The sequence below is a fragment of the Polyergus mexicanus genome, unplaced genomic scaffold (assembly GCF_030449975.1).
Source record: "Polyergus mexicanus isolate NDT 795.1 unplaced genomic scaffold, iyPolMexi1.0 SCAF_22, whole genome shotgun sequence".
NCBI classification, from domain to species: domain Eukaryota; kingdom Metazoa; phylum Arthropoda; class Insecta; order Hymenoptera; family Formicidae; genus Polyergus; species Polyergus mexicanus.
The window spans coordinates 4,980,701-4,997,203 of NW_027223342.1; the positions used below are offsets into that span (position 1 = coordinate 4,980,701).

Here is a 16,503-nt window from a genome sequence, read left to right on the forward strand (position 1 = left end):
TTCGACTGCGGTAAAAGAAACGTGGGAGCAAGACTAGTTAAAAATGCAAAATATATAATGTTCCTCGCATATATATATATATATATATATACAGGGTGTCCTAGACCACCCTTTTCTTTCAAAAACTAAGCAGTTTAGAGAAAAACATTTTGAACAAAAATTGTATGGTTTTGAGGTTAACATAAGATGGTCTCATTGGTTTGATCTTAGATGGCATCGTTAAGATCAAGTCAAGGACACCTTTAATTTCTTAAATGGAACCCCCTATTTTTTATTCTATATTCTTATAGTTTATGTCGAGAGCTTTCCAAAACACTATAATAAAATATTTTTTCATTAAATACTTTTTGAGTTATTTTGTATTTTAATCTGACATATTTTGATATAAAAAATTAAATATCTTGTAAAATATTTAGTTTTCGATAATTTTACCGTAATACTTTTATGTACAGGATAATGAGACAAATCAATTAGTCCAAAAAAACCAAATAATTATTTTAAAAAATACATTGCAAATAATTTTCTTAAAAACAATTATTTTTTTTATACTAATTGATTTGTCTCGTTATTCTGTACATAAAAGTATTACGGTAAGATGATCAAAAACTGAATATATTACGAAATATTTTATTTTTTATATCAAAATATGTCAGATTAAAATATAAAATAACTGAAAAAGTACTTAATGAAAAAATACTTTATTATAATGTTTTGGAAAGCTCTCGAGGTAAGCTACAAGAATATGTAATGAAAAATAGGGGATTCCATTTAAAAAATTCAAAGTGATTTTATATGACTTTGACGGTGCTATTCAAGGTCATACTATTATTATATAATGTGCCACTTAAAGCTTTACAACTTTTGCATGAAATATTTTTCACGAAAATGCGTTGTTTCCTCAAAAAACTGCTGATACTGGCGCTCTATTACACTCTGTATACAATTGTGGCATAACATCAAAACTACCAAGTCAAAATAAAATACTCGTTATATATATTCGAAGCATAACATAGTGAATGAAACATGTAGGTGAACGTTCTCTCTGATAATTCGCGTATAATAAAAAGATAGTTATCTCACATCGACAAGAATTTCGAAAAAAATAACTATGCGAATTCTTAACCAATGACAATTCAGCGTAAAGTTTTATTGCAATATTGTCTACACTTTGTAATAATGCGCATGTTAAGAGCACGGAGGCGGGCTGATAAGCAAGTAGACGTTTCTCGAGTTGAATAAAAAATGAGTCAGAATATTTACCTACTATCGCGTCGACGTAGTGAACGGATCATCGACATCGGTTACAGTCATTATCTAGACCCAATAGCAGGTGAAAGATGGAAAAACGATATAGCGTATGCAATGACCCCATTCAAATTTATTGCATGGCCCATCGGCGTTTGGCCGCTGCAACATTACAATTTCTATTCATTATTACGCAGTGCCCTGGGTACTTGTGGTGCGGTACGTATCTTTTGAGTTAGGATCCGGTTATCATTGATTCGCGTTTATTCGAGAACGATGTTAACAAATATTTCTATTACGTTGCAAAATAAAACTGTTCTAAACAAAATTTCGGTGTCGCGATAATAATTTCTTATTTTTAATAATTTATATGATGAATTTTTTTCCCAGCGTAATAACAAATCTCGAGTGGCACGATCGTATATCGAAAATGTCTAAGAAAGACTCTTTTCTTATGTTTTATGATATATGTGTAGTTTTTTTACGAATCATTAATGGATAACATAATTATTACGGGTAATATATATGCTATACTGTTTGTTTTAAAAATTCATTATTATGGCTAACAATATAATAATACAATTATGTAATTACACAATAATAATCGTGTGAAAAAAGATTAGATAAATAATATGTTATGAAACGTCATATATTTATTTATTGTTAGATATTTAATTTCGTTGAATTTTTGTTTTATATTATATCGCTATTTAAACTTATTTTAAATATTGCTAATTTAAATTTGCTATTTTTAAACAGTTTTCACCACATGTTATTTTAATAACATTTATCTTCCCGTTACTGTTATTCCAAGTATAACATAAACTGAATATTTAAAGTGTTTCGTATAAAGTATTAAAAGATATTTTCTTTAAAACTTGATATCATACAAAAAAATATTTTAGACAAAATTTATGGGATTTTAAGAGAAAAAAAATTGATAATATTGAATTTTAAGTAGAATTATTTTTTAAGATCATGTGAAACTCAACCTAGTTTTTTAAATAAGATTACTCTAATGTTCTTTATAGAAATCGATTCCTCACAATATTCGGCATTAATAGTTATAACGGTAGGATGGCAAAAAAATTAATAGTTTATGAGATATCTTATACTTTAATTTGATATAATTTTACATAAACTATGAAATATCTCGTAAAATATTTTATACTTTATAAAATATTTTATACCAGATATTTTATACTTTAATTTGATATAATTTTACATGAATTATGAAATATCTCGCAAAATATTAATTTTTTGATTATTTTGTCTCAATATTACTTTTATACAGAAAATAATAAGAGGAATCAATTGATGTAAAAAAACATATATAGTTGTTTAAAAAAAAAAATTTACAACGATCAGTTACTAAAATTATAGCTATTAAAATTCAAGATTATCAACTTTTTTCTTTCTCAAAATTTTATAAATTTTATTTGAAACATTTTTTTGTATAACATCAAGTTCCGAATAAAACACTTTGTAATGCTTCATGTAAAATACCCTGTATTTAAACTTATAATATATCATTTAATACTTTGTCCCGAATGGGACATTTCGGCAGCTCTTTTGCGTACTTAAAGCAGATATCAAAATAATGTAGTATTCAAAATTTCATCCGCGGCAAATCATTTTTTCAAAAGTTTTTATCTAGAAGTAAAACCTTAACTAAACCTAATTATAGGAAAGAGAAACTATTTTTTCAATTTCACTGGATGCTTTGGATATAAAGCGAGATCTATATATGATTCTATCCTGAGTAGAAAAAATTCCAAAGTTTGGCCAGTTAATGATTATAAATTCTAGTTACTAGTCAATATTTAGCCAGTTAATTTAACCAAATTCTCATCACTTTGGTCGATGCTTGTTTCTAGAGGAACTAGATAATAATTTTAAGAAATCTAAATTCTAGATAATAATTCACTAATTTCTATATAAAAAATTGAAAAAATTTAGCCAGGTATTTTGTTTATCGGCAAACTTTATTTTGCACAAAACATAAGAAAATTATCTCTTATAGATTTTTAGTCAAGATTATTATTTCCGAAATGAATATATCGTATTAAAGATATTATTCTTTTATATAAATAATTAAATACTTTATTAAATTAAATGTTAATAGGATAATATTATATCAGATTATAAAAAAAAATTGTTTTAACTTACAATAGAAGAATCGAACCCGCGATTGTGGTTTCTATTTTATAGGTTATGTTATTTGTTGTTAATTAATTTTTTTTACTTCTGCTTATTGATTATTATTTATTTAACGTGGAAATGATGAATGAGGATATTGCGGATGTTAGGAGCTTAGAAATGTCATTCTGTTGTGTATTTCCTAAGGATTTATTGATGATGAACCTAAAAACAGACTGATTAGTTTTCCTATGTATCTACAGGCTTACCTTTGATGTTAAATTTTTTAATCGAACATAAAAATGATTTCTTCAAAGCATTATAAATACTTAAAAAGTTAACCTAAAAAAACCAAAAGAAATACTCCAGGAAGCATGTATAAAGTTTTGTGTCTCATCCAAGTTGTTGCGATGATACTGTCGACGAATGCTCATATCGGTAATAATATCTATCTGTTGTTTGACAATTTTGTATAATTTTTGCCTTAGCTAATATCAATCAAATATTATGCAAAAATACTTAGAATCATATTATTATATTTGCAAAAAAAAAATTTATTTTTTTTATTAACGTGAGGTATCTTCTTACTAAAAAAGAAGATTAGTTGCTATATCCGGATACGTATTTTTTAATTAGAATAAGGAGTCCCAATATATTGTTTTGTATTAATGAATTTTGTTTATATAAAAGTAATGACGCGTTATTTCTTAATATCGTGTTGCATTTTTGTGGTCAAATAAAAATTCTGAGAGCCCATTTCATAGATTTTAATGTAACAAGTCCGCGAATCTGCGATCGTTTCAATGCACTAATTCAAAGACACTGTTACCTGATAATGCTGACCAGGAAACTGGCCAATATGATTAGTTTTGTTTTGTTAATAGAGTTATTTATTATCAGCATATTATTATGTATAATGGGTGAGTATTGTTATGTCACTTCTAAAACCGATTCGCGAAATATGTGTATATACATGTGTTTTTTTAGATGGGAGCACCCCAATTTTTTTACATAAATCGATTCCTTGCAATATTCTGCATAAAAAGTTACAGGGGTATGATGGCCAAAAGTTTAATAGGTTACGAGATATTTTACACTTTATTTTATTACTTTACTTCGACATAATTTTACATAAACTATGAAATATCTCATAAAATTATTTATTTTGCAATAATATTACCTTAATATTTTAAGCTCAAAAAATGAGAGACATCAATTGATGTAAAGCAGTGCTCGGAGTTAGATGCCCTTTTCGGGTCGATATCTGAGGCGCCGCCTGCGGTTCCTCCTCTACCGCTCGACGGCCGAGCCACCGATCGCGCGTTTCAACGCTATGCTTCAGGAGCGTCCCTATATAAAAATATGCTGAGATCGTATCTTCTGTCAAATGGTCATTTAAATTTGTCTTGCTAGATAATTTTTATGGAAAAGGAAATGTAGAAGGATGGGTATAGAAATAGACGAGGACACCTACCTATATACATTGCAGTTCGCGGATGATCAGGTACTATCTGCTAACGACAAAGAAGATCTACAATACATGACAAGAAAATTAATTGAGGAGTATAGATATTGGGGATTGAATATGAACGTACAGAAAACAAAATATTTATGTATAGGAGAGGAGAGTACGGATATGGAACTGGAGAACCAAGAGAGGATAGAATCATGTAGACAACACAAATATTTAGGAGTGCAATTCAACACACAAGGCACAGATGAGAAAGAAATCAAACTTAGAAATACACAAGCCAGGAAAGCGATTGGATGTTTGAATGGTATTTTATGGAGCAGAGAGATTGGGAAGAAACGGAAAGTACAGATATATGAGACCATGATAAAAAGCAGTCTACTATATGGATCAGAAACATGGAGAATAACCGAGAATTTAAAAAGGAAATGGAAACTACGGAAATGGAAGCCATGAGGAGAGCGGCAGGAATATCACGCTTGGAGAAAATAAGAAATGAGGAAGTAAAGGGGAGAATGGGTATAGAGGGAACCATAAAAGAGGATATCGAGAGAAAACAACTGATATGGTACGGGCACGTGGAGAGAATGGAAGAGGACAGGTTACCAAAGAAAATCATGAAATGGATACCAAGGGAGAGAAGGAGGAGAGGAAGACCAAGGAGGACTTGGGCGGAAGGGATAAGGAAGTCCATGAGCGAGAGAAACTTAGGAGAGGAGGATTGGATGAACAGAATAAAATGGAAGCTAGGCATCGGACAACGGCGAAAGACATTATGACCCGATTATATATATATATATATATATATATATATATATATATATATATAATATATTTTAGAGACATTAATATATATATAATAATTACAATTTTGATAACAGCTTTCCACATCACCCATGAAGTACTATTGTCGATGCGTTTTTTTTTAAGTGGTTTCCCCAGTCCTATTGCACTAAAAGATAATAAAGATAATAAAATAGGAATAGGATAATGGAATAGGCCTACTGGGAAAACCACTTTTTAAAAAACGCATCGACAATAGTACCTCATGGGTGATGTGGAAAGCTATTATCAAAATTGTAATTATTATATATATATTCCTATTTCTGAAATATATTATTACAACATATAATATATATATATACGTAATAGATTACATATATAATATATTATATGATAGAAATTTATAAAAATTATCTAACAAGGCAAATTTAAATGACCATTTGACAGAAAATACGATCTCAGCATATTTTTATATAGGGACGCTCCTGAGGCATAGCGTTGCACGCGCGATCGGCGGCTCGGCCGTCGAGCCTCGAATGGTAGTGGGGGAACCGCAGGCGGTGCCTCAGATATCGACCCGAAAAGAGCATCTATTAATTCCGAGCACTGGTGTAAAGAAAATAAAACAAGATTGACATTGAAATCTCCAAAATGCCTCCACCTAAGATCAAACAATATAATAGCAATATCTTATGACCTCCTTAGAACCGAACAACTTTTGTCTGAAACTTTTCTTCCTATCTTGCTTTATTTTTTTAATATTTAGGTGTCTCAATATAAATGCCTCACCCTTTATACAGAGTGAGTTTTTCAATTCTTAACAGGCAAGTATCTTAAAGCTAGTAAGTTTTAGAAGGAAACTTTTTAGACAAAAAGTTATATGGAGAGGGAAAGGAGATAAGAATATTAATTAGATCTTGGATAGCATTGTTAAGGTCATATCAAGATCACTTAGAATTTTTTAAATTAAAATCTCTATTTTTTATTGTATATTCTTATAGCTCTTGTCGAGACGTTTTCAAAACTATGATAAAGTATGTTTTCATTAAGTACTTTTTGAGTTATTTTATATCTTAATCTGACATATTTTGATATAAAAAATAATATATCTCGTAAAATATTAAATTTTCGATAATCTTACCGTAATATTTTTATGTACAGAATAAGGAGACAAATTAATTAGTGTAAAAAATAATTGTTTTTAAGAAAATTATTTACAATGTATTTTTTTAAACAATTATTTGTTTTTTTTTTTTTTGCACTAATTGATTTGTCTCATTATTTTGTACATAAAAGTTTTACAGTAAGATTATCAAAAACTGAATATTTTATTTTTTATATCAAAATAGGTCAGATTAAAATAAAAAATAACTCAAAAAATACTTAATGAAAAAATACTTTATTATAGAGTTTAGAAACGGTCTCGACAAGGACTATAAGAATATGTAATAAAAATGGAGGTTTCAATTTAAAAAATTTAATGTGACCTTGATATGACCTTAACAATGCCATCCAAGGTCTAACTAATATTCCTATCTCCTTGTCCTCTCAGAACCAAACAACTTTTGTCTAAAAAGTTTCCTTTTAAAACTTACAGGTTTTGAAATATTTGCCTGTTAATATTAAAAAGATTCACCCTGTATATCTACAGGGTGATCCAAAACAAGTATAATGTCCCTAAAGGATCGTATTTCTGAATCAATTATAAGACGATTTTTCCTTTACGAAAATTTCGTCCGAAGCTTAGTTTTTAGATTATAAAAGGAAATAGTGAGCGAATTACGGGACGAGTACAGAAGGCAGGGGCGGCGCAACACACCGTCCGCTGCAGGCGCTTATGCGAGGCGCTCGCTACAGCTGATCGAGCGCTTCAGCGTACTCGTCTCGTAATTCGTTCACTATTTTCTTTTATTTTTTAAAATCTAAGTTTCAGACGAATATTTCGTAAAGGAAAAATCTCTTTTAGAAATCATTTAAGAATACGATCTTTTAAGGACGAACGATTATTCTAAATCACCACGCTCAATTACAGCGCTCGATCAGTTATTGACTATACGCGATAAGTGTATGTGTGTGCGTTCGTGCGCGTGCGCACGCACACACACACGCACACACACACGCACGCACGCACACACACACTCGTCGGGTAGAACAAACAGCTGATCGAGACACCTACTCTCTCTCTCTCTCTCTTTCTCGCTCGCCTTCTCACTTGCTCACTTGCTCACTCACTCACTTCTTACCTTATACAGATTATAATTTCTGCACGGCCGTGGATGCACACGAGAAATGTTTTTTACTGATAATGAGTTTTTTTTACTTATTTTCGACACTTGTATTGATCGAAAAGTCGTATCGATCTTTTACACTCACGCACTTAATCGATGAATCGACAATTATACAACCGATCACTACCGATTATTCACAATAAATCACTATCGATAATTCACTGACTCATTTAAAGAAATATGTTAAATACATAACAAACGTTACGCGGAAATCGCGCGACGACAACAAGCAGGTTATGTCGGTACTAGTGCTGCCGGTTGCCGATCGCAAACTGCGAACGTGTGTCACGTGTCACGTGATAGACGCGAGATGCTACCATATCTTACGATTGACTGAAGTCTCCGCATTTTGAACGCAATAATTTCGAAAATAAAATATAAAATAAAAAATAATAAAAAATTAAACGTTTAACATTCGTTTTCTTTTTTTTTAACACCTTACTAATCGTGCGTTTCACCTTTCTTTCCAAAACAGGACACAAAAATATTATTAATTTTAATTATTATTATTTTTAATTATTAATTATTATAATATTAAATTTTAATTATTATTTAATTATTATTATTTTTGTGTTTGCGAATAGAAGATGTTCCATGTAAAAATGTGATGGTCGCTCTGAAAAGAGCAGATTGTCTTTGGTCGCCTTGAAAAGAGCGGATTGATTTGATAAAAAACCTCAAAATGACCGCCATCCATCCTAACGCAAGCTCTCATGCGTTTTAATAAATTTTTTTCCACATTGTTCATTACTTCTTCTTCAATAGCCCAAATAGCATGTTGCAATCATGTTTCTAAGTCCTCGACATTCTCGGGAAGCGTTTTATAAATTATTTCTCTACAATATCCCCATAAAAAATATCTAGAGGATTGAGATCCGGAGATCTTGCAGGCCAACGTATCGGGCCATACCGACCGATCCAGCGTCCAGGAAAACTGCTCGTTTAAAGAATTTGTCACAATTCTGGTGTTGGGTGGCCTTGTACCGTCTTGTTGAAAAACAATCTTGTTTCTCTTTAATAATGGCACTTCTTCCAAAAAATCTGATAAATTATCTCTTAAAAGTTCCACGTATGTTTGGCTAGTTAAAATATCTGGAAGAATAATAGGACCAAGTATTTGATTTCCTATTATTCCAGCCCACATATTTATCTTCCAGCGAGTTTGGAAGCTTCTGAGTCTGGGATTCTCTTCGCTCCAAAAATGCATATTATGTGAATTAAAAACTCCTTCTCGTGTAAATAATGATTTATTATTGAATATCACACGAGAAGAGAATCTGGGATTTTGATCTACTTTCCGCAGAAAATCTTCGCAGAAGGTTCATCTTGCATGATAATTCTCTGGTCATCGCAAATCTTGCACGCGTATGTAGTGAAATGCGTGCAAGTTTCCTTCTTTGAGTATTTTTTGTGCAGTTGTGTAAGATAAATTATGTTCTCGAGCAACCACCCGAATACTTGTCTCAGGATTCTGCTCGAAAACACGTATAACGCGCTCCGTATTCTCCAAATTTCTTACATCGCGATATCTTCCAGTGTCGTATTTATTTGGAAGGATACTGCCAGTCTCGGATAATCTTTGAGCTGCTCTAAGTATGACAGCAGCCGATGGATGTTTCATGCGATTTGGATATAATTCGCCGTACCGTCTTGCAGCTACATGATGCTGCCCGTGGCACTCGCCAAGTGCCATCACCATATCGTAATATTCTTCTTTTATGTATATTGTCATATTGTACATGCTCTTAACGCTTCTAATAATCGAAGGATTATTGATTGCAATATCGATCGTCTCGTCTTATTTATACGATTCTCGCGGGGGATCGATATCCCTTCCACGCCTCCCGCAACAAATAGAGCAATTCGGGTAATGACACGCGACATGCGACACCCGCTATTTATTGCGGGAAGCGTGGAGGGGATATCGACCCTCTCGCGAGAATTTTTCATAAAGTCCATCTAGCTATGTCCTATTCGAATATGAAAGCATATGATATGCTGCTAATTTTCGGTAAGTGTAAGGGTTCATTCTTTGTAACTGAAATATTATGGCGACAGCGTTATTCTGATCGAACACCTCATTCACGCAACGTTTTTTCACGTTTGGCTAAACAAATACAAAACGAAGGTGTCATTCAGCCTCACCATAACAAGGGTAGACAGATCCACCGTCCAATTAAGAATGAAAGAGCAGCGGAAATTCTTGAATCGACAGAATTAAATCCTCGTGATTTCTTAAGATGCCGAGAAAGAAATTCTGGTGTTAGTCGTAACAATATTTGGCACATTACTAGACAAAAGGGTTTCACCCTTACAGAATGTCTCTTCATTAAGCATTGAATAACAATGATTTTCATCAGAGACTTGCATTTTGCAACTGGATAAGACAATAACCACTTAATTTTCATCACAAAATTTTGTTTTCTGATAAATTTATTATACATTAAAAATGATGGATCTGTCAATACTTGGAACTGTCGTCATTGATCACAGGTTAATCCTCACTGGTTGAGAGAAATAGATCATCAACATGTATGGAAAATCAATGTTTGGTGCGGTATTATTGGAAATCGGATCATAGTTCATATTTTTTTTCTAATCTAAACGCTGCTAAATATTCAGCCTTGATAGAAACAGGTCTTCCTCTCTTGTTAAAAACTCTTCCTCTGCGATTGTGCCTGGACATGTGATTCCAACAAGATGGATATCCGTCGCATACATCGAGAGTTGCCCGTACAGTATTAAATACTATGTTTCCCAACAAGTGGATTGGCAAATACGGTCCGATCAATTATCCACCCCGATCGCCGGACCTCACTATCCTTGATTATGGGGAAGGGTAAAAGATATGATACGTGAACGTCCAATTACAAGAAATAATATAATTCATAGGATAAGTGAAGCAATTCGATCCTTAGATGATGATGAGATTCTTCGAACAATTAATTTTTTCCAGAATAGATGCTTGCATCGCAACGAACAGTGCTCATTTTGAATATTTTGTTTGAACGTACATACACCTCACTCATTCAGAAACGTATGTGCAAACATTCATAAGGTATCGTACATGCAAACACACACACACACACACACACACACACACACACACACATCCTTGTCATTAGTTACGCCACAGAAACATTTGAAGTTCATAATTTCATCACAGTTACTTTCAAGGTCAATTTTAAGGTTGACAGAGGCACTTTCAGAAAAAATGTTTGATACAAAAGTTTCTTATTTTTTCACGTAAAATTCGAATCTGTAATAAAAAGTACTATAATCCCTTCAAAAAATTCTGGTCGGAATCAAAAATTGAACATATCACTATTCGATAGAGCATACCCGATACTTAAAAAATGTTTGCGATTTTTAATAAAAGCCATTCATTTTCATTTTAAAAGGGGTGTACGAATGGTCTGGGATACCCTGTATCTATACATATATATATATATAACGTTATAAAAACTAATTTATATATTTAATAAATAAATATTCTTTTTCTTTCGTAGGATTTCAATTTATTCTAGCGATGAAAAATAATGACATTGTTATGATGACAAAAAGTTTAATAGTACAGAGTGTCTTTCTGATCCAAATAACAGTGTACAGTTTTATCGGGAATTATCTGAAGTCCCAGATGGAAGAAATAAGGTTCTCCATCTATCAAAGCGCTTGGTATGATCTTTCTGCGAAACTGATGAAGAATTTAGTCTTCATCTTTATGCAGACAGAATCTCCAGTCATTTTGCAAGCTGGAAAGTTCATAACGATAAAACTGTCAACATATATGAGTATCTTAAAGATCTCTTTTTCCTATTTATCTGTACTTCGTGTAATGATGGAAACGTGAAACACAACACGCGCGAATAAAAGAGTTCTACAAATAGTAACCACATAATATGTGTTCAAAAAAATTATATAAAACAAATAACTAATTAAAAATAAACTGTTAAATATAACTGCTAATTACAGTAGTATATGTGCCACATCAATCTTTTTCGTACAATATCATAAATATATACCAGGTATATAAATATGAAACCGGAATTTTTGTATAGAAAATACACGTTTATTGTATGAAAATGATAAAAAATATTTTATTCGAAGTATTGCCCATTGCTAGCTATACATTTTTCCTATCTCTCTGACAATTTGTGGATGCCACGCCAAAAAAACTGTTGCTCCTTTGAGGCAAACCAGTCATCGAGCCATTTTCGTACATTTTCGTAAGAAATGAAGTGCTGCTTAGCAAGTGCGTGTCCCATCGATGCAAATAAGTAGTAATCGGATGGAGCCAAGTCTGGTGAGTAAGCCGCATGCGAAAGTATTTACCAACTAAACGCCTCAATCGTTTCCTTGACCGGTTTTGCTGTGTGTGATGGTGCATTATCATGAAGCAAAATCACTTTGTGTTGCCTTTTCTGATATTCTGGTCGTTTTTCACGCAAAGCTTGATTCAAATCGATCATTTGTTGTCGGTAGCGTTCAGTATTAACGGTTTCGCCAGGTTTTAGCTGTCTTCAAACTTTTTCGGTGCTCTTCTACGTTCTTCGTTTCTCACGTAAAAATCGCCACTTTTGAATTTTTTAAATCACTCAAGCACTGTGATTTACCAAGAGCATGCTCACCGTAAGCTTCGACAAGCATTCGATGCGATTCTGCAGCAGTTTTCTTCAAATGGTAACAGAAAATCAATGCTGTCCGCAAATCGTAGTTTCCAGGCACAAAATTCGACATGTTCAACGCTATTAAAAACTATGCTGTTGTATGAAACTTGTATTGTTGTGAGTTGAAAATCTTTATCAAATGTCAAAACAAGAAAATGGCGCCAATGACGCGGTTTGACGGTAACTACATTGACAGCTAGGGCAATCTATGGCCAAATTTTGGTTTCATATTTATATACCTGGTATATACAGGGTGTCCCATTTTAATCTCCTCAGGCAAATATCTCAAAAACCTAGCCCGGAAGAGAAAAATGTTTCAGACAAAAGTTGTTTGGTTTCGAGGGGGCCATAAGATGGTGACAATGATTTGACCTTGAAAAATTATTTGAAGGTCATGTGAAGGTCAACTTTAAAATCTTAAATGGAAACTCCCATTTTTTATTTAGTATTCTTGTAGCAGACATCGAGAGCTTTCCAAAACACTATAATAAAGTATTTTTTTATTAAGTACTTTTTTAGTTATTTTATATTTTAATCTGACATATTTTGATATAAAAAATTAAATATCTCGTAAAATATTTAGTTTTAGATAATCTTACCGTAATACTTCTATGTACAGAATAATGAGACAAATCAATTAGTATAAAAAAATTGTTTTTAAGAAAATTATTTACAATGTATTTTTTTAAACAATTATTTGTTTTTTTTGGCACTAATTAATTTGTCTTATTATTCTGTACATAAAAATATTACGGTAAGATTATCGAAAACTAAATATTTTTCGAAATATTTTATTTTTTATATCAAAATATGTCAGATTAAAATATAAAATAACTCAAAAATATTAATGAAAAAATACTTTATTATAGTGTTTTGGAAAGCTCTTGATGTCAGCTACAAGAATAGTAAATAAAAAATGGGGGTTTCCATATAAGATTTTAAAGTTGATCTTCACATGACTTTCAAATGATTTTCCATGGTCAAACCAATGGTACCATCTTATGGCCCCCTCGAAACCAAACAACTTTTGTCTGAAACATTTTTCTCTTCCGGGCTTGGTTTTTGAGATATTTGCCTGAGGAGATTAAAATGGGACACCCTGTATATTTATAATTGTTATTATTAAAATATTAGATAAACCTGCATAAAAGGGGATCCTCCTCGTATGACCTTAACTTTGATATATGCTATCAAGGTCATAAACTTGAACAACATACAAAAGATTTTAGCGGTCGGTCATTATTAATTAAAAAGTTATTAACAAAAAGGTATGAAAAATATAGCAGTTATTTTGAGTATTAAAAAGTATAAACAATTAATATGTATGTGAAAATAGTATATGTATGAACGAAGGAAAATCGTTAGCAGTGAATCGTTGATACAATATATTGAACAGTTCTTTTATTAAAGCAAAAAATAATTGATTGATTTAATGGTAAAATTTAAGATTAAGGGCGAGCTCACCGATTTTAATGATCTTGGTATATGTTGTCAAGGACATAATTCTGAATGACTTTTTCTTCTAATCTAATCGTCGCTCGTTGTTTACTACAAAGTTATGAACAATTGAAGATAGTGACTGACTGATGCTTGGGACATAAAACTGCGCACATTTTCGCATGACGCGCGCGTGCGCACACATACACATACACGGGGGGGGGGGGTGCAAAGGTGCAAGGACTTCGCTTTACAACTTACAAAGTATGTGGCGAGACGTTATGGCCCCTAGGGATAATCACTAGCGCCACATGGAGGCGACACCTCCGCCCGATTCCGGAGAGGACACGAGAGACGACTCTAGGGAGCTTCTTTCTCTTCCTCTCCTAGACAGGGTACACGACGGATAACCACGTTTCTGGTCCGGCGTAGTATCGGATAAATACCAAAGAATATATCCTACTTCGATTCGTGTATTAAAGTACAAAATAAAGTATTGTTACTGTTATACGCAACGTGTGTAAATCGATAACCACTACACTAACTGGTGACCCCGACGTGATACGGCGAGCCGAGGTTAGCCTGAACACGTGGAAAGGAAAAAATAAAATTTCGCAATCATGTCGTTGCCACTCCCGCCCGACGGACCTGTCGACGCTGCGGATGCAACGACGTCCCACCAACCAACAGGGGACGACCAGCCTAACACGATAGATCCGCACAAGGCAAGGGCGACGGAAACATACGCCGCTGAATTCAGAAGCGTCCGACTACCCACATTCTGGAAGAATAGACCGGGGCTTTGGTTTATACATCTAGAGAGTGAATTCAACGCGTATAGAGTGCGGTCCGACGACGCACGATACAACGCGATCAGTAGTGTATCTAGGCCGGTTCTAAGCCATGGTCCTCTGAGGGGGGGTGAGGGGCGAGGGGAAACCGACGGGGGAGGGGGGTGACGTCACGGGGGAGGGGGAGGGGGTGACGTCACCGCGGGGAGGGGGTGACGTCACGGGGGAGGGGGTGACGTCACGGGGGAGGGAGATGACGTCACGGGGAGGGGGTGACGTCACGGGGGAGGGGGTGACGTCACGGGGGAGGGAGATGACGTCACGGGGAGGGGGGTGACGTCACGGGGGAGGGGGTTGACGTCACGGGGGGATGACGTCGGGGGGGGGGGTGACGTCACGGGGGTGAGTATGACGTCACGGGGGGGTGGGAATGACGTCATGGGGTGGGAATGACGTCACGGGGGTGACCGCGGCGGAACGGTAGGCGCGGGGTCCGCGGAGAGGGGGAGGGGACCGCGGCGGAACGGTAGGCGCGGGGTCCGCGGAGAGGGGGAGGGGACCGCGGCGGAACGGTAGGCGCGGGGTCCGCGGAGAGGGGGAGGGGGACCGCGGCGGAACGGTAGGCGCGGGGTCCGCGGAGAGGGGGAGGGGGACCGCGGCGGAACGGTAGGCGCGGGATCCGCGGAGAGGGGGAGGGGACCGCGGCGGAACGGTAGGCGCGGGGCCGCGGGGAAGAGGGAACGCGGAGGTACGATGTCGCTTGTAGGTGTGGCAATGGTGTTGGAAAAGGATGACGTTCGCGGGAGAAAGAGATAAAGAGAGATAGCGCGAGGCATGCATGTACCGATGAGATAGCGCGAGGCGATGCGAGAGAGAGCATACGCGAGGCGGTGCGAGAGAGAGCATATGCGTGGCGGCGCGAGGCGATCACAGGCACGAGGGAGAGGATGACGTTCGCGGGAGAAAGAGATAAAGAGAGATAGCGCGAGGCATGCATATACCGATGAGATAGCGCGAGGCATGCATGTAGGAAAAGGAAAGAAGAAGGTGTAGAAATAATTGATGCTTTAATTACAATAATAATAATAATAATAATTTATTTCATAATTGTGTGTATATTACAATGTGTGTGTGTGTGTGTGTGTGTGTGTGTGTGTTAAAATAAAAATAAAAATAATAAAAATAAAAATAATAATAATAAAAATAATAATAATAAAAATATATATATATAGGCGGCGCTCCTTCTGAAACAGAAAAATATTAAATATTAAAAATTAAATTTATATTAATATAATAATTTTTTAAATAGATACTTACATTATCCTCCTGGAGCCGCAAGCTCTTCCTCCCAATCCTCCTCCCAATCCTCCTCCACCTCTTCCTCTAAATTTTCTTCCACATCTGACACCTCTTCCTCTTCCTCTTCCTCCGGCTCCCAATTCTCCTCTTCTTCGTACGGCTCCAAGCCGAAAAGAGGCCGTAAATAAAAAATATCTTCGTATTGCGTTGGGTGCACGCATGCACACTCGCGGGCTTCGCGAGTGTCACCCCACAAGCTCGCATGCGCCCAACGCAAATTTCCTCTCATCCACCGCATGTATCGGCGGTGGATGACATCAATTTGCACGAACTGAAATATATTATTAATTAATACATATCACACATAATGTCGCACACACATA

At 34.9% G+C, this 16,503-nt stretch overlaps 1 protein-coding gene across 1 annotated transcript; it reads left to right on the forward strand.

Annotated features, from left to right (window-relative positions):
* The first annotated feature begins 1,242 nt into the window (after positions 1-1,242).
* On the forward strand, positions 1,243-11,776 carry LOC138942309 (odorant receptor 4-like). Its single transcript, XM_070312446.1, has 4 exons — positions 1,243-1,355; positions 3,743-3,838; positions 4,075-4,304; positions 11,436-11,776. Exons 1-4 carry the CDS (start codon positions 1,243-1,245, stop codon positions 11,774-11,776), a joined length of 780 nt encoding a protein of 259 aa, XP_070168547.1.
* The last annotated feature ends 4,727 nt before the right edge of the window (positions 11,777-16,503 follow it).

Coding starts and splice junctions, on each gene's coding strand:
- LOC138942309 (XM_070312446.1), top strand. CDS start 1,243: ATGAGTCAGAATATTTACCTACTATCGCGTCGACGTAGTGAACGGATC. Junction 3,839..4,074: donor ATCGGTAATAATATCTATCT/GTTGTTTGACAA, acceptor TTTATATAAAAG/TAATGACGCGTTATTTCTTA. Junction 4,305..11,435: donor CATATTATTATGTATAATGG/GTGAGTATTGTT, acceptor TTTCTTTCGTAG/GATTTCAATTTATTCTAGCG.